Here is a 24,678-nt window from a genome sequence, read left to right as displayed (position 1 = left end):
CTCTGACCAACAACAGCTTGATCTTCCTCTGCACATCTGCCCAGGGGACACCGGTTGTCAGGCTGACCCTCAGAACACGGTGCAAGGAGGAGAGGAGGGTAGAGAAAAGATGGCAGCGATTTCCAGAGACCATGTGGTTAGCTGAGTAGCATGAGGACCTTTAGAGCCCAGCGGCCTGGATTTCAGATCCTGACCTTGCCACTTCCTGTGCAAGACTGAGCAGGTCACTTCACCTGTGTCGGCCTCAGTTTCCTTATCTGTGAAATAAGGAGTGTGCTGCTCACAAGGGCTGTTGGGAGTATAAAATAAGATCATGTAGGAAATAAGTGCCTGGAGGGCTGGAAGTCCCCAGGGCCACAGACGAGGACCCTGGGACTCAGGTAAGGCCACCTCCTGGGGGCTCTGGGGCACAGGTCGCACTGCCTTCTGCGGCAGCGGGAATCCCCCATTTGTCATTGTCTCTGGATTTTATCCTGGGCCTCTGGGCATGACGCCATGCTCTATGCTCAGCATATGGTAACTTGTGCCATCATCATACTGCTCTAAGAGGCTGAGCTGCTGTCACCTCCCAATGCGCTGATGAGGAAAGGGAGGGAAAGACAGCATTGACTAGCCTAGATCACGCAGTGTAAGCGCTCATCACAGTCAGTTGGGAAGCCGCCACATTCATTTGCTCATTCATTTAACAAATTTGTACGCCAGACTGGGGGTGGGGGCAGTTCATGACTCACAGAGCGGCAGCAACCCCGGCCCTCCTCCTGGAGCTCACACATGGATCAGGGGTGGTGGGTGCAGGGGGAGACAGACAATAGACAAATGAACGGTAATCTCTGGAGTGTGGCAGCTGGTGGTGGTAATTGCTATGAAGAAAAATACAGCAAGTAAGGGGGACAGGGAGTCCAGGGGTGGAGTGGGGTGAGAGGCTGCTATTTTAAACAAGGTGGTCAGGAAATGTGGCAGAGCTGAGCTGAACTTCCAACAAGGATCTGAAGGAGGTGAGGGAGCCAGCCCTGAAAATTTGGGGGTAGGGGCACAAAGTGTTCCAGGCAGAGGCAGAGGGGACAGTATGTCAGAACGTGTAAGAGCACTGAGGTGGGCCTGGCCTATTTATAGCATTTTTTTTTTTTTTTTGAGATGGAGTGTCACTTGTTGCTCAGGCTGAAGTGCAATGGCTCAATCTCAGCTCACTGGAGTGCAATGGTGCGATCTCAGCTCACTGCAACATGCGCCTCCCTCGTTCAAGCTATTCTTCTGCCACAGCCTCCCAAGTAGCTGGGATTACAGGTGCCTGCCACCTTGTCCGGCTAATTTTGTATTTTTAGTAGAGACGGGGCAACTCCATGTTGGTCAGGCTGGTCCCGAACTCCTGACCTCAGGTGATCAGCCTGCCTCAGCCTCCCAAACTGCTGGGATTACCGGCGTGAGCCACCATGCCCAGCCAGCACTGTTATTTTAATTTAATTTAATTTAATTTTTTTTTTAAAGACAGGGTTTCACCATGTTGGTCAGGCTGGTCTTGAACTCCCGACCTCAGGTGATCTACCCGCCTTGGCCTCCAAAGTGCTTGGATTACAGGTATGAGCCACCAGGCCTGGCCAATTTTTTTGTTTTTTTGGTTTTTTTTTTTGAGATGGAGTCTCACTCTGTTGTCCAGGCTGGAGTGCAGTGGCACCATCTCGGCTCACTGCAACCTCTGCCTCCCAGATTCAAGCGATCCTCCTGCCTCAGCCCCCTTAGTAGCTGGGATTACAGGCACACGCCACCATGCCTGGCTAATTTTTGTATTTTTAGTAGAGACGGGGTTTCGCCATGTTGGCCAGGATGGTCTCCAACTCCTGACCTCAGGTGATCCACCCACCTCGGCCTCCCAAAGTTCTGGGATTGCAGGCATGAGCTACCGCGCCCGGCCTTTATTTTATTTTTATTTTTTCACACACATCCCACAGGATGAGATGGTTTTTCTTCGATTTTTAAAAACACACCTGGTTGAAGACTGGCACTCAGAGGCCAGAGAAAAGCCCGTGGTCCCGGTGGTCCGGGAAAGGCACTGGGGGTCGAAGCTGAGTAGTGAGAGAGGAGGATGTGGCCGGATGGGGAAGGGAAAGCCGAGCAGAATGAGGGGCGCCCGCAGGGAGCCAGGTGATGCAGGAAGGGGGCTGTGAACGCAGGCAGGAGGTGGGTGGAAGCCGCCCAAGAGACGGGGCGGCCGCCTCCCCAAAGCCGGCCCAGGCTGAGGCCCCGCCCCGCCCGGAGGCTCCGCCCGCATCCAGGCCCCGCGGGCAGGATTTACCAAGAACCCACTTCAAAGGCGCCCAGGAAGCGCAGGGGAGCCCCAGAGGAAGCGGCGCAGCCTCTAATCCAGCTCTGGGGGTGGGGGAAGCCCCGCAATTATTGGGGGGCTTCCTCTTGCGCTACCCCCTTTAAAACCCTGGAGCCCTCATTAAGTCTCCCCACCCCCACCTCAAATTGCCTCCTTGTTGGAGATGGGGCGGTGTTCAGCAAAACCTTTATTCGGACGAGTTCACCCCAAAACCTCACCCGAAAAGCTGAACTGTCTCTCTTTGCGGCTGCAACTGGGGAGTGTGCTCTTTTAAAAAAGATAGGGCCCTAGTTACCGCATGTGTTTGCAACGCACATTTACTGGGCACCACTGTATGCCTGGCACCATGGGGATGGCAAGAGGGAATAAAGCCAGGCCTCTGTCCTTCAGGGACCCCCCTGCCTAAAGAGGAGGGAGTTAGAGCATGCGGTGAGAGCCGGGATTTGTCCCGGGAGGAATATTTGGCTTGGTGGGGGAGCCCAGTCGGCTCTCCAGAGTGACTTGATTGTAAAGCTAGCAATAGCTAAGATTCAGTGCACATTCACTGTGTGCCCAGCACTGAGCGAAGGGCATGTGATACACGATGATTTCACAGAGTTCCAGCAGCAGCCCTGGAGTGTGGAAACCAGGATGATCGCACCCACATGGCTCCCCCAAGGCCACACGGTGGGTTACGTGGGAGAATCCGAGTCAGCTGGACCCACTGCTCATCATTCACTGAATCTGTGCTGGGCGCACACTATAGACCAGGCACTCCCGTACCCTTTTTGCACTCTGTTCTCCTGTTATGTACACCAAGGCAGGTCTGGTAGGAGCTGCCCAGATGGAAGGGGCATCCGGGGAGAGGGCACAGCTGGGACAAAGGCATGAAAGCCCAGTATGTGTTCAAAAAAGGGCGGGTCGACTCAGCTCTGGGGGAGACACACTGAATCTTTCAGTCCCACCTCTGCCGCAAACCAGCTGTGTAACTGTGGTCATTTCGTCTCTCAGAGCCTCACTTTGTTGTTGCAAAAATGGAGGCAGCATTAGTTTTTCCTTCCAGGGCTAAAGAGGATTAAATGAGTTCAGAGAGGTGAAGTGGCCTGCCATACAGCAGGCTGTCAAAAAATGTGGATTGAAATGAATGGAGGGGGCTGGGTACCTCCGGTGGCTCACTTTGGGAGGCCGAGACAGGCGATCACTTGAGGTCGGGTTGGAGTTCAGCCTGGTCAATATGGAGAAGCCCGTCTCTACTGAAAAGACAAAATTAGCTGGACATGGTGGGGCATGCCTGTTATCTCAGCTACTTGGGAGGTTGAGGCAGGAAAATCACTTGAACCCGGGAGGCAGAGGTTGCAGTGAGCCGAGATGGTACCATTGCATTCCAGCTGGGGCAACAAGAGCAAAATTCCATCTCAGAAAAAAAAAAAAAAAAAAAGTCCTTCAAGAAATGTGGATTGAAATGAACGGAGGGGGCCAAGTGCAATGGCTCACACCTGTAATCCCAGCACTTTGGGAGGCCAAGGAGGGGGAATCACTTGAGGTTAGGAGTTCAAGACCAGCCTAGTCAACATGGTAAAACCCCGACTCTACTAAAAAATACAAAAATTAACTGGGTGTGGTGGCACTTGCCTGTAATCTCTGCTACTAGGGATGCTGAGGCAGAAGAATTGCTTGAACCCGGAGGTGGAGGTTGCGGTGAGCCGAGATTGCACCACTACACTCCAGCCTGAGAGACAGACCAAGACTCCGTCTTAAAAAATAAAAAAGAAAAGAAAATGAAGGGAGGGAACTAATTTAGAATGTCACCATCAAATGTGAGCATCTGCTGAGTGACTCCTGTGTACAGGGAACCGTTCTAGCTGGTGTTGGATTCATTCCCCACCTCTAAGGGGTTTACAGTCTAGTTGAGAAGACAGTTCAGAGAGTTTGAAAAACCCTGGTTGGCTGAGACCAGGGTCCTGGTGGTCATACAGCGTTGAGGCCCCTGGGGTTCTAGGGCGGGCCTGACCCCTGGGGGCTTCACCCAAGAGGTAGTAATTAGACTGCCTTGAAGATCCCAGCTGTAGAGAGTCGGCACCTTTCAGGAAGGCGGACTGCTCTCCGGGTTCAGTGGAATTCAGAGGCAGTGGCGGAGACAGGTACCCCTGAGAGTGTGTGCTGGATATAGACTGTCTGGGCTGGAACCCCAGCTCCAAATTTTACTTCTGAATTTGCTTTTCTGCAAAATGTGGACAGAAGCAGTGCTCACCTCATGGGGGTGTCATGAGAATTAAGTGGATCAGTATCGATGAGGTACTTAGAACTGGACCTGGCACATAGTAATGCTTTCTAAGTATTGGCTACAATTATTATTTTTTTCTTTTCTTTTCTTTTTGAGACAGAGTCGCCTTCTTTCCCCCAGGCTGGAGTGCGGTGGTGTGACCTTGGCTCACTGCAACCTCTGCCTCCCGGGTTCAAGCGATTCTGCTGCCTCAGCCTCTGGAGTAGCTGAGATTACAGGCACCCGCCACCATGCCCAGCTAATGTTTTTTTTTTTTTTTTTTTTTTTTTGGTATTTTTTTTTTAGTGGAGATGGGGTTTTCACTGTGTTGGCCAGGCTCGTCTGGAACTCCTGAGCTCAGGTGATCTGCCCCCCTTGGCCTCCCAAAGTGCTGGGATTACAGGGGTGAGCCACCTTGCCCGGCCTTTTCTTTTTTAAAATTTTTTGTGAGACAGGGTCTCACTTGGTTGCCTAGGCTGGAGTGCAATGGTGCAATCACAGCTCATTGCAGCCTTGACCTCCCAGGCTCAAGTGATCCTCCTGCCTCAGCCGTCTCAGTAGCTGAGGCCACAGGTGCTCACCACCATGCCCAGCTACTTTTTTTCTTTTGTAGAGATGGGGTCTCACTATGTTGTCCAGGCTGCATTATTTTTCTGATGTTCTTGGCCAAAGGCAGGCACAGATCAAAGGTGGGGTAAGTGAAGCCATGGCTTCAGCATTCACCTTTGTGGTCTCCTTGCCCCCAGCCCCCAGCCCCCAGCCCCAGCTAAGTCCTAACAAAGGCAGGCTGGTGGGCTGGCGGGCTGGTGGGCTGGAGGCAGGGATTGGCAGGTGAGGCAGTGACACACAAACACACACTCACTTGGGCTCCACCTGCCTGTACTGGAGCCCTATCTGCCGCAGTGGCTCTGAGGCCCTGAGGGCTCCTTGGGGCCTTTGTAGGGTAATTCCACCTCCATTAAGGCTGATTATGTCACTATAAATACCACGTTTTGGTGCCGCTTTGTAAGACTCACTGAAGAACTTTCCTCTTAGCACCCAGTCACCCAGAACAGGAAGGACTCTGAGTCGGACAGGAAAGAGGGAAGGGTGTATCACCAGATGGGTGACTAAAGGCCAGGGAACTGCCCCCATCCCACACCCTCTTACTCCCACGTGACATACCACTCCTTCCCACAGGCCTCTGCTCACGTCACATGCTGCAGATGGGTGACACCCTGCTCTGTACTCCCTGCCCCCAACTTATGCACGTACTGCTGGGCACAGGCCCCACAGCCGTTAGGGCCTGCCTGCACCCCTGCCAGGTGCATGTGCTTGGATCCACACATGGAAACTCACACTTGCCACCAGAAGGACCAACCAACACTACATACAGAGACGTTCACGAAACACAGAACTTGCAACACTGTCATTCATTCATTACTTCATTCATTCAGGGGAGGCTTGCTGAATATCTAGTGTGTATCAGGCACTGTCTGTTTTCTTTCTTTCTTTCTTTCTTTCTTTTTGAGATGGAGTCTTGCTCTGTCGCCCAGGCTAGAGTGCAGTGGCACAATTTCAGCTCACTGCAACCTCTCCTCCCAGGTTCAAGTGATTCTCCTGGCTCAGCCTCCCAAGTAGCTGGGATTACAGGCATGTGCCACCATGCCTAGTTAATTTTTGTATTTTTAGTAGAGACGGGGTTTCACCATGTTGGCCAGGATGGTCTCGATCTCTTGACCTTGTGATCCACCCACCTCAGCCTCCCAAAGTGCTGGGATTATGGGCGTGAGCCACCGCCCATGGCTGGCACTGTCTGTTTTCTACAAACATCCCTGTCCTCCTGCAGTGTGACCTCTAGTGACACGTCTGACATATGGAGCCTGCAAGTGGCATGTAGCATACATGTACAAACAGTGGCTTCCACACAACTCACACGGAGTCTTACACATACCAGTGTCCCTAGTCTAGAGGCTCCAATACAACATACAAAACACTTAACCCTTACCATGTACTACACACATGCCCACACTCATCCACACACACCACATGCCTGTCCACAGAGCCCTGGGCACAACACATGCCCTGCTCTTCACAGATGTGGCTTCCCGCTCCTGAACCGTGTGTAACCCAGTAGCAGCTGAGATTTCATGCGTGCTTTCTGTGGTTTACATGCGTGACTTTATTGGATCTTTATGGTAACTCTTCAAAATAGGCTTTACATCTTCCCAGTGAGCAAACTGAGGCTCAGGGAAGTGAAACAACTTACTCAGAAACTCATGGGCTGACTCTGCAACCACTGTGAAGTACTCACACGCACTCATAAACAAATCCTCTCACACCCACATGCACGATCATACACACATACACCAACACTTTTTTTTTTTTAAGACAGGGTTTTACTATGTTGGTCAGGCTGGTCTTGAACTCCTGACCTCAGGTGATCTGCTTGCCTTGGCCTCCAAAGTGCTTGGATTACAGGCATGAGCCACCACCACACCCGGCCACTTTTTTTTTTTTTTTTTTGAGACAGAATCTTGCTGGCCTAGGCTGGAGTGCAGTGGCACAATCTCAGCTCACTGCAATCTCTGCCTCCTGGGTTCAAGTGATTCTCCTGCCTTAGCCTCCTTAGTAGATGAGACTACAGGTGTGCGTCACCACGCCCAGCTAATTTTTTTTATTTTTAGTAGAGATGAGGTTTTACCATGTTGGCCAGGCATGTCTGGTACTCCTGACCTCAAATTATCTGCCTGCCTTGGCCTCCCAAAGTGCTGGGATTACAGGTGTGAGCCACCTCACCCAGTCACATAAACCAACACTTATGTCCATACACACACACACAGTCGTACATACATCAGCACTCTCATGTCTACACACATACATGCACATTCAAACACAATCTCACACCCTCACACACATGCACTCATTTTCACAGGCACTTGCACACTTACAGGCTTTCCGAAGACCAAGGCTCTCCTCCCATCCTCTTGGTCAAAGGCTTTAATTAACTCCAACACCTGTAATTAACCCTTCCTCTCTCCCTGCAGGAGAGGTGTCTGAACCCACTTCCCAAGAGCAGGCACCAAGGCGAGAGGCCAAGATGTTCACATCTGGCAGAGAGGACTCAGGTACCTGGGTAGCAGGTCCTGGGCATCGAAGGGAGGATGGGGTCAGAAAGGAAGAGGTAGGCAGAGGGAGTCTGGGGCCTCCCAGGAAATCAGGCCTGCCACAGTTGCTCCTCCTGGACTGGTCAAATAGTGATTGGGCAACAGGCAGCCGTGGGTGGCCGGGCAGGCGGGCCAGAAACATTTCCCATTTGTTTCCTTCACACCAGCCGCTTCCGTCAGGAAGGGAGATGAGCTCACATCTGAGGAAACTTTGTGAAGAGGTCTTACGAAGGGGCAGGTAGTAGGCAGGCGTCCTCAAAATTGTCAAAACCTACGAACCGATCCTGCCGTGGCAGGATTGGGGGCCAGGGGTGCTCTGCACAAAAGCGCCTCACCCCACCCCCCAAAACAAGCAGTGATTCAAGCAGTGACCACCGTGATTCAAATCCTGCTTCTACTACCTGTGAGCTGTGCACCCTTCGGGCGTGTTCTTTACACTCTTGGAGCCTCGGTTTCCTCTTCTGTAACGTGGGGATGATGACCCTTGCCTCCCAGATGAGAATTATTAATAAATAAGATAGTGCATGTCTGATCCACTTCCAGAGGAGATGAACCTACTCTTAGATCACAGTAGGCTTAGAGGCTTCTGAACAGAGATACTCTTCTTGACCATCAGCAGCTTGGTACACTCTTCAAGGGTTTTAGGAAGGGGGGCATCCAGGTCTATTTCCAGGCCACTCTCCCAGGCCTGCTGCTTAGGAGTTAACTGCTTATTGGACCCCCAATCCATTTCAGCCCAGGCCTTCAGGCCGGCGTTGAGCTCAGTCGCAGAGGTAAAGGGCAGGCTGGGCATGGCTCAGCGCAAAACCATTCCAGGTCGGCTCCGAGGATACCGGGCTCAGAGATCCCCGGTGACTAACCCCTAGGGGCGCTGGCGCTTTGAGATGCTCAAGCTCTGGAGGGCCTGCGGAAAGCCTGCGAGTCCAGAGGGCCCCAAGATCCTCCCCCAAACCCCTCCGGACTTCCCCTCCCTCCCCTTCGGTGCCAGCCCGGCCCCTTTAAAGACATTCCTGAGGGCGTGGCCTCGGTGACGTCACGCGGGGCATGAATGAACAGGAGCCGGTTCTCACCCAACTTCCATTAAGGACTCGGGGCAGGAGGGGCAGAAGTTGCGCGCGGGCCGGTCGGCGGGAGCGGACACCGAGGCCAGTGCCGGTTTGCGGGAGTGCGGGAGCCGGGAGCAGGGGATCGGACCGAGAGCGAGGAGCGCGGCATGGAGCTCTGGGCAGCCCGCGCCTGTTTCGCCCTGCTGTGGGGCTGCGCGGTGGCCGCGATCGCGGCAGCGCAGGGCAAGGAAGGTGAGTGCGCGCGGCGGCTGGACCCCGGGCCCCGGGGCCCGCGGGCCCGAGTGGCCCCCAGAGCCCCGCGCACCTTAACGCACGCAACTTTGGAAACCGACCTGGTGCCGCCCAGTCCCGGCGCGCTGGAGTGCGGAGGGCGCACGGGCTGCGGTCGAGGCGAGCCCAGGCCCCCACCCGGGGTCACAAGAGCTCTGGAGAATAAGGGGTTTCGGCTTGGGCGCACGGGCCTCGGGGGCTGCGGAGAAGTGGACGCGGCGCAGGCCACGCGGTTGCAGCTCAGGCAGCGGCTTCAGCAACGCGTCCCGGCGGGGGGCGTGGGGAGTCCCTTGGAGAAGGGAGTGTTTGGGCGGCTTTCCGCGGGCTCAGCTTCTTAGTGACCTGAATTCACTAACCTACTTCCCGGGGTTTTGCGGAGAAGGCATACTGTGCAGGCCTCACATTTTGGGGAGGGGGCTCCGGCGAGCGGGAGCCCCCAGGAGAAGCTCCAGTTCCCTGAGATTTTCTCCACGTCCCCCTTCACCTCGAGTCCCGAGGGAGAGCGTGGACGGAGGTTCGGGCCAATCCCTGCCCACACACTCCTTTCTCTCTTTCCCAAGCCGCACTCCAGGGCTCCCGGGGCAGGTTAGGGGCCCCGAGTGCGGACAGGAAGTCCCAAAGTCAAGCGTTCTGAGCAAGGGTGACTCAGAACGAGGAAATGCGGCAGGTGGGGGCGCGGTCTCCCCAGGTGTGGAGCTGTCAGCCCAGGGCCACCAGGGAGTCAGGGCACCCGGAGGTGGGGGACTGAATCACCCACCCCCGCCCCAGTGTTCCCGGAGCTGCTCGGAGTGTGGGGCCACAGACTTTGCCCACAGTGCGGCGGGTGTGTGGATGGGGGCGTTGACCCTCTGCTAGGGTCGTGGCGAGGATGGGGGCTCCTGCCTCTGGCCGAGGACCTTCCTGTCCACCCAGCCGAGGCCAGCTTCAGTTTCCAAGAGGGCAAGGTTTCCCCGCCTGCCTGGGCAGAGCGAGGTTTCCGCAGGCTCCACAAGGGGGAAGCCGGGAGGAAACCCTGCGCCGGTGAGAAGTTTCCTTTTTTTTTTTTTTTTTTTTTTTTTTGAGCCGGAGTTTCGCTCTTGTGGCCCAGGCTGGAGTACAATGGCGCGATCTGGGCTCACTGCAACCTCCGCCTCCCGGGTTCAAGCAATTCTTCTGTCTCAGCCTCCTGAGTAGCTGGGAGTACAGGCGCCCGCCGCCACCACCGGCTAAGTTTTGTATTTTTTAATAGAGTCGGGGTTTCACCATGTTGGTCAGGCTCGTCCTGAACTTCTGACTTCAGGTGATCCACCGCCTTGGCCTCCCAAAGTGCTGGGATTACAGGCGTGAGCCACCGCGCCCGGCCTGTTTCCTTCTTTTTCTGCCTCCCAAACTGAGTTTGGAGGTTTTGCTGTTCCGTGTTGGGAGGAAAAGAGGCCCAATCTGGAGCTATTGGGCAGTGGCAAGTTGGGGGTGACATCCTGTCTCAGTCTCTGGAGCAACAGGGCCCGGGTCCCAACGGGGACCTCTAGTTGCAGGAGGCACGCATGGCAGGGATTTCTGCCGCCACCAGTATCCGCCCCACTAACGTTTGGTCCTCCCCCGTCCTGGGGGACTGTGGTTGGAGAGAAGGGGAGAGACAGCTGGAATCACTACAGGCCTTTCTCCTCGGCTGCCCATGGGGGGTGGGGATTAGGCGGGTGCTTTGCTCCTGCAGCCCCACGCTGGCCTGGAAGCCTGAAGCTGCCTTGCTCTTGCTCCTTTCATTCCCCTTTCCCCAGCCTGTGTGATTAAACCCCACCCACACGCCCCATGGGATGGGGGGGCGAAGCCTTGTGTATTGCACTGGGGTGGGGGGGACATTTTCACTTCGACTCTGGTCCCCGTGAAAGATTCCCTAGAGAAGTGTGCCTGGGTGGGGGTGGGCATGATGGCCCAGCTGGCAGCTGCTGGTTTCAGTTCCTGGGAATCAGGCGGGATGTGGTGGGTCTGCCTGGGGGTGGCTTAGGGGGCAGGTAGGAGGACACAGGTGCCTTTTCCACCTGCCCCCAGCTGCTTTGGGCTGCTTTCTTGCCCCCTTGCCCCTAGGCTGTACTTGGTTGCCCACTTGGCTCCTGTTATATCCTCAACAGCCACTGAATCTGCCCTCTGTTTTACAAATGGGGTAAGAGAGGGAGGCCCGAGTGCTTACCAACCAGGGCCCTCTGCACCGAGGACCAGCCCCGAGCACCCCGCTTCTCGGCTGCCAGAGCCAAGGGCCTTTGCCCAGTGGTTGGTGTCATGGTGGATTTTCCTGGGAAACGGGCATAGCTGGGCAGGGGTCTGGGCAGGTGGCCGGAGGTGCTGAGCTGGGATGCTGCTGATGGGAAGAGGGCTGGAGAGTGCCAGGAAGTTCTTGGTTTCTGTTTCTGCCGGGGGCCCCCCCCGTCTGCCCTCTATCCCCTTCCCTTTTTCTTTCACGTTTTCCCCAGAGCCCCCATTTCCATGCTTCCTTTAGGGATTAGCTAGTCTTGGTTAAAGAGGAATGGGGGGAGCAGGGGGGGAATCACAGGGGAGTGGGTGGTAGTCCTGTATTTGTGGAAGAAGCCGTGGAGCAATGTGCCCCCACAAAGATGGCACTTACAGTGGAACTTACGGTAAAGAAGGAGGGGTGTGTGTGTGGTGTGCGGTGTGTGTGGGTGTGTGGTGTGTGTGTGGTTTTTTTTCCCCCCAGAAATGGGAAGGTAAGGGGATAGAGGGCTCATGGATAAGCCCTGCTTAGCCTAAGCCTCTCCAGGAAGCTGTCTGGGGCAGCTGAGGGGCTCCCAGGCTCCCACCCTTTCCAGGGAAGCAAGAGCTGGAAGAACCTGGGGAAAGAGCCGCACCCGAGTCAGGGCGGAGGGACCCAGTGTTGGGCGCTTCCTGTTCCTAGTGGTTGGTTCGAGGGAATTTCCCTGGGAGGGGGCCGGCATTGGAAACCCCTGTCGAGGGGGGGGACTCCTTCCTGCGTGAGGGCTTTTCTTCTCCGATGGAGCCCTGTGCTACTTCTAGAGCTGGGCCCAGGCTGGAAAGGGTGGGCCCCCGTGCCAGGTTAACCCTTCAGAAGCCTGGGCACCCTGAGCCCCCTCCCCTGGGCACACACCTCAGCTTCTTGCCAGTCCGAGGTGGGGGCTGCAGGACTGTGACGAACCTTTGTCCTTCTACCCACCCAGCTGAAGTCAGGAGCTTCCAGATTCCTTCCTGTGTAGCTGGAACATTCCATTTGCTAGTAGGGTTAGTGAGTTTCCAAGCCCCGGTCCTGGGCATGTCTGAACAAATCCCTGCCCCTGCCCACCCCGTTGCCCCCAGCCACCCTCCCCTATCCCCACAGCCTCTGCCATGGGGCCGGTGCCACACTGGATTTCCTCTTGCCTCTCTGGGCTGCCGGGGCCTTCCTAGAGAGGTTTGGCTCAGGTCAGTAGTAGGGGTGGCAGCGCCTCACACCCCAGCCTGGGGGCGTTCAGCCCAGGTAGGAGGCCCATGTCACTTCAGGAAGGGGTTCCAAGACCCCCCTCAGAGCCCCGCTCCCATTTCCGCAAACCAGGCCATCCCTGCTCCCAGCCTGCCTGGAGCTCTGTCCACCTTCTGAGTCTCTCTCCGGTCCTGGCCTTGAGGAATGGGGCTTCTGAGGCAGACCCCTCATGCTTCAGGGCCCAAAGGAAGCCCTGACTTGCTTTCTTTACCCCCACCTTAGGGCTTTCCCCTGTGAATCCATCTTGCATAGATTCTATTCTCAGTTTCTCCAATCTCCTTACCCTCCAGGGAGGGTAGTGCTTATTGGCAGCTACCTGGACTTTACTTGGAAATGGAGCGGGGGCAGTACCTAGGGTCTTAGGTTTTGGCTATGGCCTCTGAGCCTGGCAGAGAACCTGGGGTGGATCAGCGGGAGATGCGCAAGGGCAGGACTCCGTGTAGGGAAGCCCCTGGGGGTGTGTCCCTCGCCAGGCTCCGGTCGCCTTTCTGGGAACAGCATAGTCCTGACACCTGGATCCTCTGGGCCTAGAATGCCCCCTACATGGGCTTCCATCCCTGATCTCCCAGGAACCTCTGGAGCACCCCTGGCAGGGCAGTGGTCAGGATGTGAGGGGCAGGGGTGGTGGGAGTGACTTTCCCAGGGAGGGGACCTCGCCAGCTGTGTGTATCTTTGGGCCCCTCCTAGGGGGTCCCGTGGGTTCAGGGCTTTATCCCGCCTGTTCTGTGGCTTTTGTGGTGAGATCGGTTTCCAGATACCCGCTTCCCTCCTCCACCCTGGAGCTGTTCCCACCTGTTAACAGCACTCTCTTCTTGGAGTGCCACAAGATGCATGTGTACTGTAGGTGCGTGTGTGTGTGCTACATGGCCTGAGTGGGGCTGGTGTGTTTCCTGCTGGGGGGAATGTGGCAGAAGCAGACACCAGTGTCCCCAAGGCCCACATGCATGGGAAGTGCTGCCGAAGGGCCTTGTTCAAGGAAGCAGACGGGACGGTGGGGTGTCACTTAACACTCTGCTCGGCCCAGCTCTCTGCCCAGCTGCTGTTCTCCTGCCAGGCTGAGCTCCCTGGCCTGCTCTGCCCAGCTGGGGACTAACGGAGGGGGGCAGCAGGCTGGAACCCTGGCTTGGGAAGCAGGAGGCCCAGACCCGACCCCAACCTGCTGTGTGGCTTCAGCTGGGTTCCAACCCTTCTCTGGGCCTGTTTCCCCCATGAGTTGAGGGATGGTTTTCTTGGATACGGTAACCCTGCATGGTGGGGTCCCTCGCTCTTTCTCTCTCTGAGGTTTGGGGTTCCCGGAGCGATCCTCACCTTTCCTGCCATGGTCTGACTCCTGGAGACACCCCCAGGCTCACCCACTGTCCCTGCTCTCTTTCAGTGGTACTGCTGGATTTTGCTGCAGCTGGGGGAGAGCTCGGCTGGCTCACACAACCGTATGGCAAAGGGGTACGTAAGCCTTTGGGCGGGGACAGGCTGGGAAATGGGGCTGCCGGTCCCCTATAGAGATGGAGAAACTGAGGCCCAGCGAGTGTGGGGCCTGGCTTCAATCCAGCAGCTCAGCCAGGTCTCGGGCTCAGGGTCCGGCTTCTCACACCAGGCTCAGAGTCAGCAGGCCCAGGCCAGGGCTGGCTGCGGGGGGGGGAAGGTACTGGGGGTGGGGGTAAGCCTGAGAGGTGGGGGAAGTGGGGAGACAGAGAAGGCCCGAGTGGAGTTGGGCTGTCCCTGTCCCAGAAGGGCTGACAGTCAGAGGGATCTCTGGCACCCCCCATCCACCTCTTGGGAGGGAAGGGGTTAAAGATGCCCCCTGTCTTGAGGCCTCAGCCCTGGAGGTGAGGGGTGAAGGAGAGACGGGGATCAGGGGAACCTGATCAAGTTCCTTCCTGCCCGCCCCTTTCCCACCTCCAGCTGTTACTTCCCCTTCCTGTGGGGGGCTGCATTTCTCTGCCTCATTCTCACCCAGGTCTGTCCCCTCTGTGCTGTCCTGAGGTGACCAGGAGCGGGGGCAGGAGCGGGGGGTTCTGCCCCGGCTTTGTGTGTGTCTGCTGTGTGATCTTGGGGAAGATGCTGCGGTTCTCCGGGCCTCAGTTTCCCTCTCTATACAATGGGCCCTTGCTGAGTTTGTCCTGGGCCCTAAGCTCAGACTGGGGGCTGTCTCCCGGGGGCCATTCGGAATAGTTCCCACAGCTGGCCAGATCTGTATGAGTCGGTTTCTTGTCCCTAGCCCTGGGCAGGCTTGGCTGGGGTGTAGTTCTGAGCAGATTTCTAGGACCTTGGAAGTGTAGCCGGGAGGGAACATGGGTCCCCAAATACAACCCAGTCATTATACCAAGTGGGAAACTGAGGCCCAAGGGCGTGTAGAGCCTTGGCCAGTGCCACGCAGTGTAGCCCGGGCTTCTCTCCTCCTCCCCTTTGCTTTCCATTCATTCTTTTGTTCATTCATTCAACAAACACTTCCCTGAGCACCTACTCTGTCTCAGGCAGGCTCTAGGGACACAGAGGTGAATTAGATGCAGACCCTGGCCGAGGAACCCCAAATCTAGTGTGGGAGCCCAGATGTAGGGGTCTTAACGTGCCGTACCAAGTGCACCTTGGTAAATGGCAAGGGGTACGGGGTGAGGGGAACATGGCGACTGTGGGAGCTGGGTGGTGGGGGCACTTGGCCCAACTGTGGCCTAACCTGGGAATTCTTTCTGGAGAAGGCTGAGTTGTGATCCAGAGAGGGAGGAACGGGTTGATCTGCTCCAAAGCCAAATTGTAAATGACAGAGAGGATCATCCATTGTTTTTGACTTAATGCTACTCCTTTGCTTGCCAACACACATGCGTGTGTGGTGAATAATACCCAGAGTAACAAATAATCATACTGGCTGCCCTTATGCCTATTACCTTGTGCCCAGCACTGTGCTCGGCCAGGGTAGACATTCTTTCCTTTATCCTCACAGCAATTCTGCGAGGTAGGGAGTCTTGCCCCCATCATACAGATGAGGAAATTGCGGCTCAGAGAGCATAACCCACCTGAGGTCATGTGGAGCCCCAGACGCCACCCGCAGGCTCATGGTCTAACAGAGAGGTCTGGCATCCAGACCTGTGCCAGAAAGACCAGGGACCAGATTCCCGCTCAGCCACTTATGGATTCACCCCCCACCCGCCCCAGGCCTCAGTTTCCTTCACCGTAGAACCGGGAGAGCACGAACCGGAAAGCATCTGCCTAGTGCCCCACTCTGCCACCTGGTCCTCAGTTTCCCCAGGCACCTGCCCACACTAACGTGTGTCTTCCCCCCCAGTGGGACCTGATGCAGAACATCATGGACGACATGCCCATCTACATGTACTCCGTGTGCAACGTGATGTCTGGCGACCAGGACAACTGGCTTCGCACCAACTGGGTGTACCGAGGAGAGGCCGAGCGCATCTTCATTGAGCTCAAGTTTACCGTGCGCGACTGCAACAGCTTCCCCGGCGGTGCCAGCTCCTGCAAGGAGACTTTCAACCTCTACTACGCAGAGTCGGACCTGGACTACGGCACCAACTTCCAGAAGCGCCAGTTCACCAAGATTGACACCATTGCGCCTGATGAGATCACTGTCAGCAGCGACTTCGAGACTCGCCTCGTGAAGCTGAACGTGGAGGAGCGCTCCGTGGGGCCGCTCACCCGCAAGGGCTTCTACCTGGCCTTCCAGGATATTGGCGCCTGTGTGGCATTGCTCTCCGTCCGTGTCTACTACAAGAAATGCCCCGAGCTGCTGCAGGGCCTGGCTCGCTTCCCTGAGACCATCGCCGGCTCTGATGCACCCTCCCTGGCCACCGTGGCCGGCACCTGCGTGGATCATGCTGTGGTGCCACCGGGGGGCGAAGAGCCCCGTATGCACTGTGCAGTGGATGGCGAGTGGCTGGTGCCCATTGGGCAGTGCCTGTGCCAGGCAGGCTATGAGAAGGTGGAGGACGCCTGCCAGGGTAAGTGACGGTTCTGAGTGGCAGGGAAGGGGTTCTGGAGCGACACACTGCATTCCCATTCTGGTCTTTAGCTTTGGAATCATGGGATCTTGGTAAACTCATCCCCACTTTGATGATGTGCATTAGTTCTGTTAGTGGAAATGATAGATCCTTCCCAGACATCAGTTTCCATATTAAAGCTGGATTAACTCATTCATTAATAATGGATGAATTGTGGCTGGACCCAGTGGCTCATGCCTGTAATCCCAGCACTTTGGGAGGCTGAGGCAGGTGGATCACTTGAGCCCAGGAGTTTGAGACCAGCAACATAGTGAAGCCCTGTCTCTACTAAAAATACAAAAATTAGTCCGGTGTGATGGTACGCACCTTTAATCCCAGCTACCTGGGAGGCTGAGGCACGAGAATTGATTGCTTGAATCTGGGAGACAGAGGTTGCAGTGAGCCAAGATTGCACCACTATACTCCAGCCTGGGTGACAGAGTGAGACTCTGTCTAGAAAAACAAAAAATGAATGAATGAATTGAGAAACAGTAGAGTGTGGAGGTTAGGCTTGAGGACTCTAGAACAAGAACGCCTGTGTTCAAATCCCAGGTCTACATTTTTAGCTGCGTGGCTTTACGTCATTTCCTTGACCTCTCTGTACCTGGGTTTCCTCATTTATAAAACGGAGATGATCACAGCATCTATGTCATAGAACGTCTGTGATCATCAAATGACTTAATAGCAAAGCGCTTAGGTCACTGCCTGCCATGTAAGTACTTTTAAATGTGGCTGTTATTTTTTATTCATCCCGCAAATGTATACTGAGTGTCTCCTGTGCACCGGCACTGTGGTCTCATGGTAGGAGTACCAGGAACGAGTTCCTTGTCTGTTATCAACTCTCTGTGTGACCTTAGGCAAGCTACTTAACCTCTCTGGGCCTCTTCTGTACATGGAGGTAACTGAGTTGGACCTGGGGTGCACATCCCCTGGCCGCATATCAGGATCACCAGGGGAGCTTTTGGGACATGCTTTTGTTGAGGGAGAGGCGGAGAGGGCCCAGGGTCTGCCTTTCTTGTCTGAATCTTCCCAGGACCCACAGATTTTCCACTGGGGTCTCTATTGATGACACACTGGGTCCAGAAAAGAAGCCAGTTAGATCAGACTCTCCTTGGGGAATGAGGTTTGGGCATTAGTGAGCTTACATGGAGCAAGCTGTGGCTTGGTGTGCCCAGAGCCTGTGACAGCGGAAATCTCCACAGCAATGTGGATTTTCAATGGGTGACTTTTTCTGGAAATGGCCCTGGGGCAGGGCATTTGTGGAATGCAGGCGGACCTTCGGAGGGCTGGCTCATCCCCTCTCTCTGGCAGCTTCTTTGCTGAGATAAGCGGGGCATTAAGAAATTGGAGGTTTAGTAGCTGCCTTGCACACACCTGCGGCGTGACCTTGGCTAAACCCCCCTCATCTCTGGCCTTGGGTTTCCTGTGAGTGAAATGAGAAATTTCAATAACACCAGAAGACTTTCTGCTTGTTTGATAGCCATGGATCCTGTAGCCCAGGAAGGGGGTTGAAGGGTGGGAGGACCCTGAAACCCCTTCTGATGAGCCCCACTTGCCTGTGGTGTGGACTCTGCTCTGGCCCATCCCATTGCCCCTTGTATTCCCGGCTCCCCTCTGCCGAGCGAGCCTCCCTTCCCCAGGCGGCCCCTGCTTTAGGTGACCTCGAATGCACACTCCCAGTTTCAGACAATGACTGTGGGGTTGGTGGGGGCCGGACGAGGCAGCCCAGTGGGGCGAGCAGGCTCCTCCCACATGACATCTTCGCACAAGAATGCGGGGGTGGGGGCGAGGGGCAGCTGAAAACTTTCCACAGGCTGGTGATGCAGGCCCCGAAGAGATAAGTGGACGGTTGGGGGGTGTCTCTCCAGGAAGTGGGGCAGCCTTCCCTCCTCTAGAGGTGGGGGGTCAGGGTTCTGGCAGACTTTGTTTGCAGAGAGCCAAGCAGCCTCCTGCTGGGAAGATCAGCCCAGCAGGAGGACGAGTTTCCAGGAGCGAAATCCCCAACTTAGCTGGTGAGACTCTGTCAATCGCTAGTCACCTACAGCTGGGATCCTCCCACCAAAATTCCTCTCAGTGTGGCCGGGTGCTGGTACGGGAGATGCCAGGAACCCCTGGCTGGCTCCACCTTATGCTTCTAGACTTTTCTCAGCAGCCCCTGCTCATGCTGCTGTGGGAGGTGATGACAGTCGCTACCGTAGACAGGTGCTGTCTGAGGGGCAGGCGCTGAGCCAAGCAAGCACTTTATCAGACACGAGAGTGGAATCCACACCACCTTTCTGCGTGGCGGGGATTAAGATCAATCCCATTTGACAGATGAGGAAACTGAGGTTCAGAGAAGTAAAGAGGCTTGCCTGGAGTCACACAGCGGATGTGGCTGCGTCAGGATCTGAATCCAGGCGGTACAGCGGCGCCCAGGCTGCAGGATGGGTTAGGAAATGGGGCGGGAAGTGACCAGTTCCTTTGGAATCCCTGACTCAGCTTCTGGACCTGGAGCAGGTTCTCTGGCCAACCCTGGGGATGGCAGGCTCTGTTGCAGGGGCTTGAGGGCTCTGTCGGAGGCAGGGGTGCTGGAGAGGGCACTGCTGGGCACATTGCTGGAGAACCAGAGGGAGGCACAGGGTCTACCCTCCCTGCTGGACTCTCCAGGCCTGGAGACCCAGATTCTTTCACTGGGGCTCCTGCTGGTGACCAACCAGACTGAGAGAGTGTCAGGGCACCCTGAGGTCACCTGGCACCCTGTCTAGGTTATTCCCAGTTTGTCTGTTTCTCCTCAGGGTTCTTTCCTCAGGAAGCCTGGAGCTCAGGAAAGAGTTAAGTGGGCAGAGGGAGGGAGGCACCTCCCAGGTGCTGTGTGCGGCAGGTGGGCATGCTGCCCAGAGCGCTCCCGTGAGCTATGTGAGGAATGAGCCAGCTTCCCTCCATTCCCCAGCCCCGCCCTGCCCGCAGGGACAGCGGAGTCACTCGGGCTGACCGGGCTGACCGCTGTCCCCGGGGGCTGCTTTATCTCCCTGTCTCCGCTTCCTGTGCTGGCTTTAGCAGCTGAGCTGGCGGGGCCCCTGCTGGCGCCTCAGCCCTGGGGACCACTGGCCAGGTGAGCAGGTGGCCAGCGGCCTTGGCCAGCAGCTCAGCTGAACAGCTGGGAGGCCAGAGCTGGGTTGTGGGGGGTTGGAGATTCCCTCCTGAGAGGATCTTGCTCAAGGGGCTAGGCCCCTCGAGGATGGCCCCTCTCTACTGTAGTTTTATAATCCGCCAGTTCCTAGGGACACCCCGTTCCAGGCACCACGCTAGACGTCTCATAAGCAGGGCTTCCTTCTGCCTTCACAAACAACCCAGAGAGGATGAGGACTTGATTCCCATTTTACAGATGAGGAAACTGAGGCCCGGAGAGGAAGCAGTGACCAGTGACCAAAAGAACTGGGGCCTGGCACAGAAGGGCAGTTGCCCCTGCCGTGTGTCCTTCCACCCATGGGTTGTATGACCTTAGCAAGTCCCCTCTGGGTCCCACCTCCATCTGTAAAATGAGTGGGTCGGGGCTGTGACACTGAGGGACCTGCCAACCTGGTGATCAGAGCTTCCCATTGGGGCTCAGTCTGAACACCGGGCAAGCTGTTGACCATGTGACACAAGTGTGGCGAGGAGGGGTCCCACTGCTTGCAGTCCAGGTGGCCTAAGGTCCACAGCTGACAGGGATGAGTCCCTGGCCAGGGTATGGCTCTGGTTAAGGTGGTCTTTTCTTTATTGGGATGGAGTCTCACTCTGTCACCCAGGCTGGAGTGCAGTGGTGCAATCTCGGCTCACTGCAACCTCCGCCTCCTGGGTTCAAGCCATTCTCCTGCCTCAGTCTCCTGAATAGCTGGGATTACAGGCATGGGCCACCACACGGGGCTAATTTTTTGTAGAGACGGTTTTGCCATGTTAGCCAGGATGGTCTTGATCTCCTGACCTCGTGATCCGCCCGAGTCGGCCTCCCAAAATGCTGGGATTACAGGTGAGAACCACTGCGCCCGGCAAGGTGGTCTTTAGATAGGATGATCTCGGGCCATGGCAGGGGCTGCTGGCAGGATCCCTGTTTCTTCAGGTCACGGTTGTCCCCCCTGCCCCGTGGGGGACTCTGGGAGCTGTGGGCTGTGGCTCCCAGGCTTGTCCCCTCCCTGGAAAGTCCCACTGAGCCTTATTTCTTTGATGTTTCTTCTGGCCTGCAGGGGGGTACCAGTCGGCAGCACCGCCCCAGCACCCCCCCACCCATGGTGGCTCTCACCTCTGTGCCCTGCCTATCCCACCCACAGCTCATACTGGGGGCAAAGCTAGGCACTGGTAGCTCCACTGGGCGGGCACTGGCCCTTCCCTCCCTCCCTCCCTCCTATAGGTAAGTGGGTCCCCAGAACGGAAGGAAGGAGTCCAGGGAAAGCAAACAGAAGATGAAAGGCTGGTGGCAGGCCAGGAGCAGGAGGCGGGGGCCGGGGTGGGGAGTGGCGCTTATCAATGGTGGAGGAATGTGCCTGCAGATAGCTCCCTAGGGTATGTGTGAAAGGGACAGGGTGCTGGCAGCCGTCAGGCCCTGGGGACGAACGGACGACAGGGCCTGCTGGGAGCAAGAAGCCACTAGAGCTCGAGGTTGCTGGGTCAGTAACCCACAGGTTGCCATTCACTGCCTGTCAGTGCCAGAGACAAAGTCCAGGCTCCTCATCCTTGAGCCAGGGCGGTGCCTGCGGTCACCTGGCTTGGGCAGTGACTGGACCTAGGTGAATTGCCACCATGACCTCTTGACCTCACAACCTTGCCACTGCCAGCCTGGGAGGTGGCTGTGCCTTGGGAGGAGGGGCTCCATTGGGGGCTGGACTTGCGTCACAATAAGGGCGTCTGTCCCTGAGTCATCTCATGCTGCCACCTGAGGGGCGGGCATCAGGAACTGGAAAAACCAGGGTAAGGCCCGAGGTGCAGCCACTGTGCCCCAGTTCCCCTGCTCCTAGTGGCCCGGGCCTGCCAGGCAACTGGGGCCAGAACAGCTCTCCACGGGTGTGCCACAGGTGTGCCACAAGTGTGCCAAAGCTAGGCTCTTGTGCAAGGAAGGTAGGCATCCTGGTGGGCCACCTCCACAGCTCTCTCTGGGCCCTGAAACTCTCCTCGCTGCTCTGGTCCTGGAGTGCGTATTTCACATGCCCATGGTAGGTTTTGCCACCCGTTCTCTCTCCCACTGACTCTTCTAACCACCTGTCCACCCATCCACCCCTCCACCCACCCACGCACCCACCCACCCATCCATCCATTCATATAGCCATTCATCCACCCATCCACCCACCAGCCCACCCATCCACTTCTTCATTCATCTGTCCATCCTCCCCCACCCACCCATCCACCATCCACCATTTACCATCCATCCATTCATCCAACCATCCACCTGTTCATTCATCTGTCCCTCCTCCTCACCCATCCATCCACCCACCCATCCATCCATCCAACCATCCATCCACTTACCTACCCACCAACCCATCCATCCACTTGTGCATTCATCTGTCTGCCCATCCATCCATCTATCCGTGCACCCACCGGCCAACCCACCCATCTACCCATCCATTTATCCATCTGTCCATCCATTCAGCAAACATTAACTGTGCACCTACTTCATGCAAGCCCCTGTGCTGGGCCATGGGACACAGATAAATTGGTCTCCATTCCTGCTCCTCAGGAGCTTCCCGTCTCACAGAGGCTCCTGATACATGCAGAAATAATTTCAAATGGAGCATGAAAGCCAAGCTGTGAATTCCCCCGGAGCTGAAACGGTGTTTTTCTGTCTCACCATCATATCCTAGCACCCAGCATCGTGCTAGACATGTGTGAAGTGCCCATTTCTATTTGGTAAACGTAAGATCAATAGATGCCCTAATGGGGGCCGGGGGTTCAGGAATTGGGCAGCCTGGGAGGGCTGTGTAGAGGAGCTTAAGCTGGGTATTAAAGGATGCATAGGAGTTTGCTGGTTGGCTAAGAAATGGTGGGAATTGGTGTATGTAGGTGTGTTTGAGTGTGTGTGACCCCTGTCCCCACTTCCCGCCCAGAATGCCAGGAAATCCAACTAGATAAAGTCAGGAAGAACACAGGGGCTTGCTGGTGTCCTACTCATGAACTCTGGGACCCCTGAGCACTTGGAAACTCTAGGGGGCCCTGGGGACAGCCCCGGGTAGCTCTGTGGTTGGAGGAGGGGAAACACAGCTCATCAGGCAGGCACATGCCCTGTTGACGCTGCCTCTCCACTGTATTATCTGGCACATCCGCAGCGGAAATCTCTCCAAATTCCCTCTTTCCTGGCGGCAGCAGGCAGGCCACCCCCGGGCGCTGGGGCCAAAGAGCCCATCTCTTCCCCGACTTCCTCCTCTTGGCATAGGAGCAGCCGCATGGTGGGGAGTCGGGGCATTGTGAGGGTTTTCAGGTGGCTAAAGCCTTCGGTGGGTCGGAGCCCGAGCTGTGGGGGTTTGTGGCCTCTGCCCAGCCTGGGAGCCTGGGCTGGGAACGCCCCCGAGCTTCCCAGGTCTGCTGGCCCTGGACCACCTGGAGCCAGCACTTAGCCAGGGCGAAGTCTCCTCGGCAGACAAGTCAGGGCATTTGGGGAAACTGAAACCCCAGGATAGACATGGCCCAGCTTTCTGGAGTCTCAGTTTTACTTAAAGATTTGGTGGAGGAGAGAGCTATTTTTGTATCATATAGCTACGTTATGGGGAGGTGGGCAATATACTCATGGGTTTCCAAATACAATAGGAGACTGGAAAGACATTTGGGGCTTGAAGGAGACCACTTTAGCCACCCCAAACAACCCTCCTGGCCGGAGTCTACACTCTCCTGCTCACAGACACAAAAGTGCCCAGTTTGAGAAGATCTGTGGTGGGGATGCCTCCCCCTCCCTCCACAGCACACAGACCCCCAGCTGCTCTGAAGTTAGTCGGGAGTTTCTGGCTTTTGAAGTGACTATCTCCTCTCTCTTCAGGCTTGTTTCAGAATGTTGGTTTCTCTCTGCTCTAAATCGAAGGGTTCCTAAGAACAGAAGTGGGAAAGGAGGCCAAGCGCGGTGGCTCACGCCTGTAACCCCAGCACTGTGGGACGTCCAGGTGGGAGGATCACTTGAGGCCAGGAGGTCAAGAGACCAAGCTGGGCAACAAAGCAAGAGCCTGTCTCTCAAAAATAAAATAGGCCAGACAAGGTGGCTCACGCTTTTAATCCCAGCACTTTGGGAGGCCAAGGCGGGAGGATCACTTGAGGTTGGTATTTCAAGACCAGCCTGGCCAACATGGCGAAACCCCATCTCTACTAAAAATACAACAGTTAGCCGGGCCTGGTGGTGGGTGCCTGTAGTCCCAGCGACTCAGGAAGCTGAGGGAGGAGAATCGCTTGAACCCGGGAGGCGGAGGTTGCAGTGAGCTGAGATCCTGCCACTGCACTCCAGCCTGGGCAACAGAGCAAGACTCCATTTCAAAAACATAATAATCAAAAAATAAAGAATAAAGTAAAATAAAAAGAAGTGGGAGAGGAGAGCGGCCGAAGGTCAGACATCCTAAGTTTGAGTTTTGGTTTCCTGTCTTGGGAGCTTAGTGACCTTGTGCAGGGTTTTTGTTTTTTTTGCCTCTCTTCACCTCCAAAATGGAACGAGCGCCAGTAGTGCCTGTGCATAGCAGGTCTATTGCGAGGACTACATGCTTGTAAAGTGCTCAGCCCGAGCCCTGCGCACAGTAGGTGTTTACCGGCGGTCACTGTCACTGGGACTTCAGGCTCCATGCAGAGCAGGAGTCGGGTCCTGGGCCTCCTCTGTCCTGCTGCACGGCCCAGGACAAGCCCCCTTCCCCGTGCTGGGTGCCTGAATTCTTCCAGGACCGACGCTGAGGGTCTGCTAACGCAGGGTGGGCCAGGCGGCTGAGGGAGGCTGTTTGTGTGGTCCCTGGGCCAGGTGGGGAGGAGACAGGGATGCAGCCTGGCTCTGGGAGCAGAGTCACTATCTGGCACCTGACAGAGCTGGGTTTCTTTTGAGTCCTGTTCCTCCGACTCCTGGTCCCTCTCTCCACCTCTGCTCACACAGGGGACTGGACGAAGAGACTCTTCGCTCCAGATTCTGTACCTGAGCGTTAGCAGGCCTGCTTGGACCACGGCCATTGAAATTGGCTTCCCTGGAGTGGGTAGTCCTTAGGCCATTGGGGG

The 24,678-nt window shown here is 56.2% G+C and overlaps 1 protein-coding gene across 3 annotated transcripts in view; it reads left to right on the top strand.

Annotated features, from left to right (window-relative positions):
- Positions 1-358: 358 nt before the first annotated feature.
- The window catches only part of EPHA2 (EPH receptor A2), a 40,634-nt gene continuing 16,314 nt past the window's right edge, over positions 359-24,678 (top strand). For 2 of the 3 annotated variants that reach the window (XM_039474078.2, XM_039474079.2), the window contains exons 1-3: positions 8,789-9,006; positions 13,887-13,954; positions 15,792-16,461. In XM_039474078.2, the coding sequence (XP_039330012.2) occupies positions 8,922-9,006; positions 13,887-13,954; positions 15,792-16,461 (823 nt within the window). In that variant the 5' untranslated portion in view covers positions 8,789-8,921. Of the gene's footprint in view, positions 381-8,788; positions 9,007-13,886; positions 13,955-15,791; positions 16,462-24,678 lie in introns of those variants that run through there. The other variant, XM_074380140.1, reaches the window with a different exon arrangement.

The sequence above is a fragment of the Saimiri boliviensis genome, chromosome 11 (genome assembly GCF_048565385.1).
Source record: "Saimiri boliviensis isolate mSaiBol1 chromosome 11, mSaiBol1.pri, whole genome shotgun sequence".
Classification (NCBI taxonomy): Eukaryota; Metazoa; Chordata; class Mammalia; order Primates; family Cebidae; genus Saimiri; species Saimiri boliviensis.
Note: the sequence above shows the minus strand (reverse complement) of the source record. Positions and strands in the feature narration are given on the sequence as shown.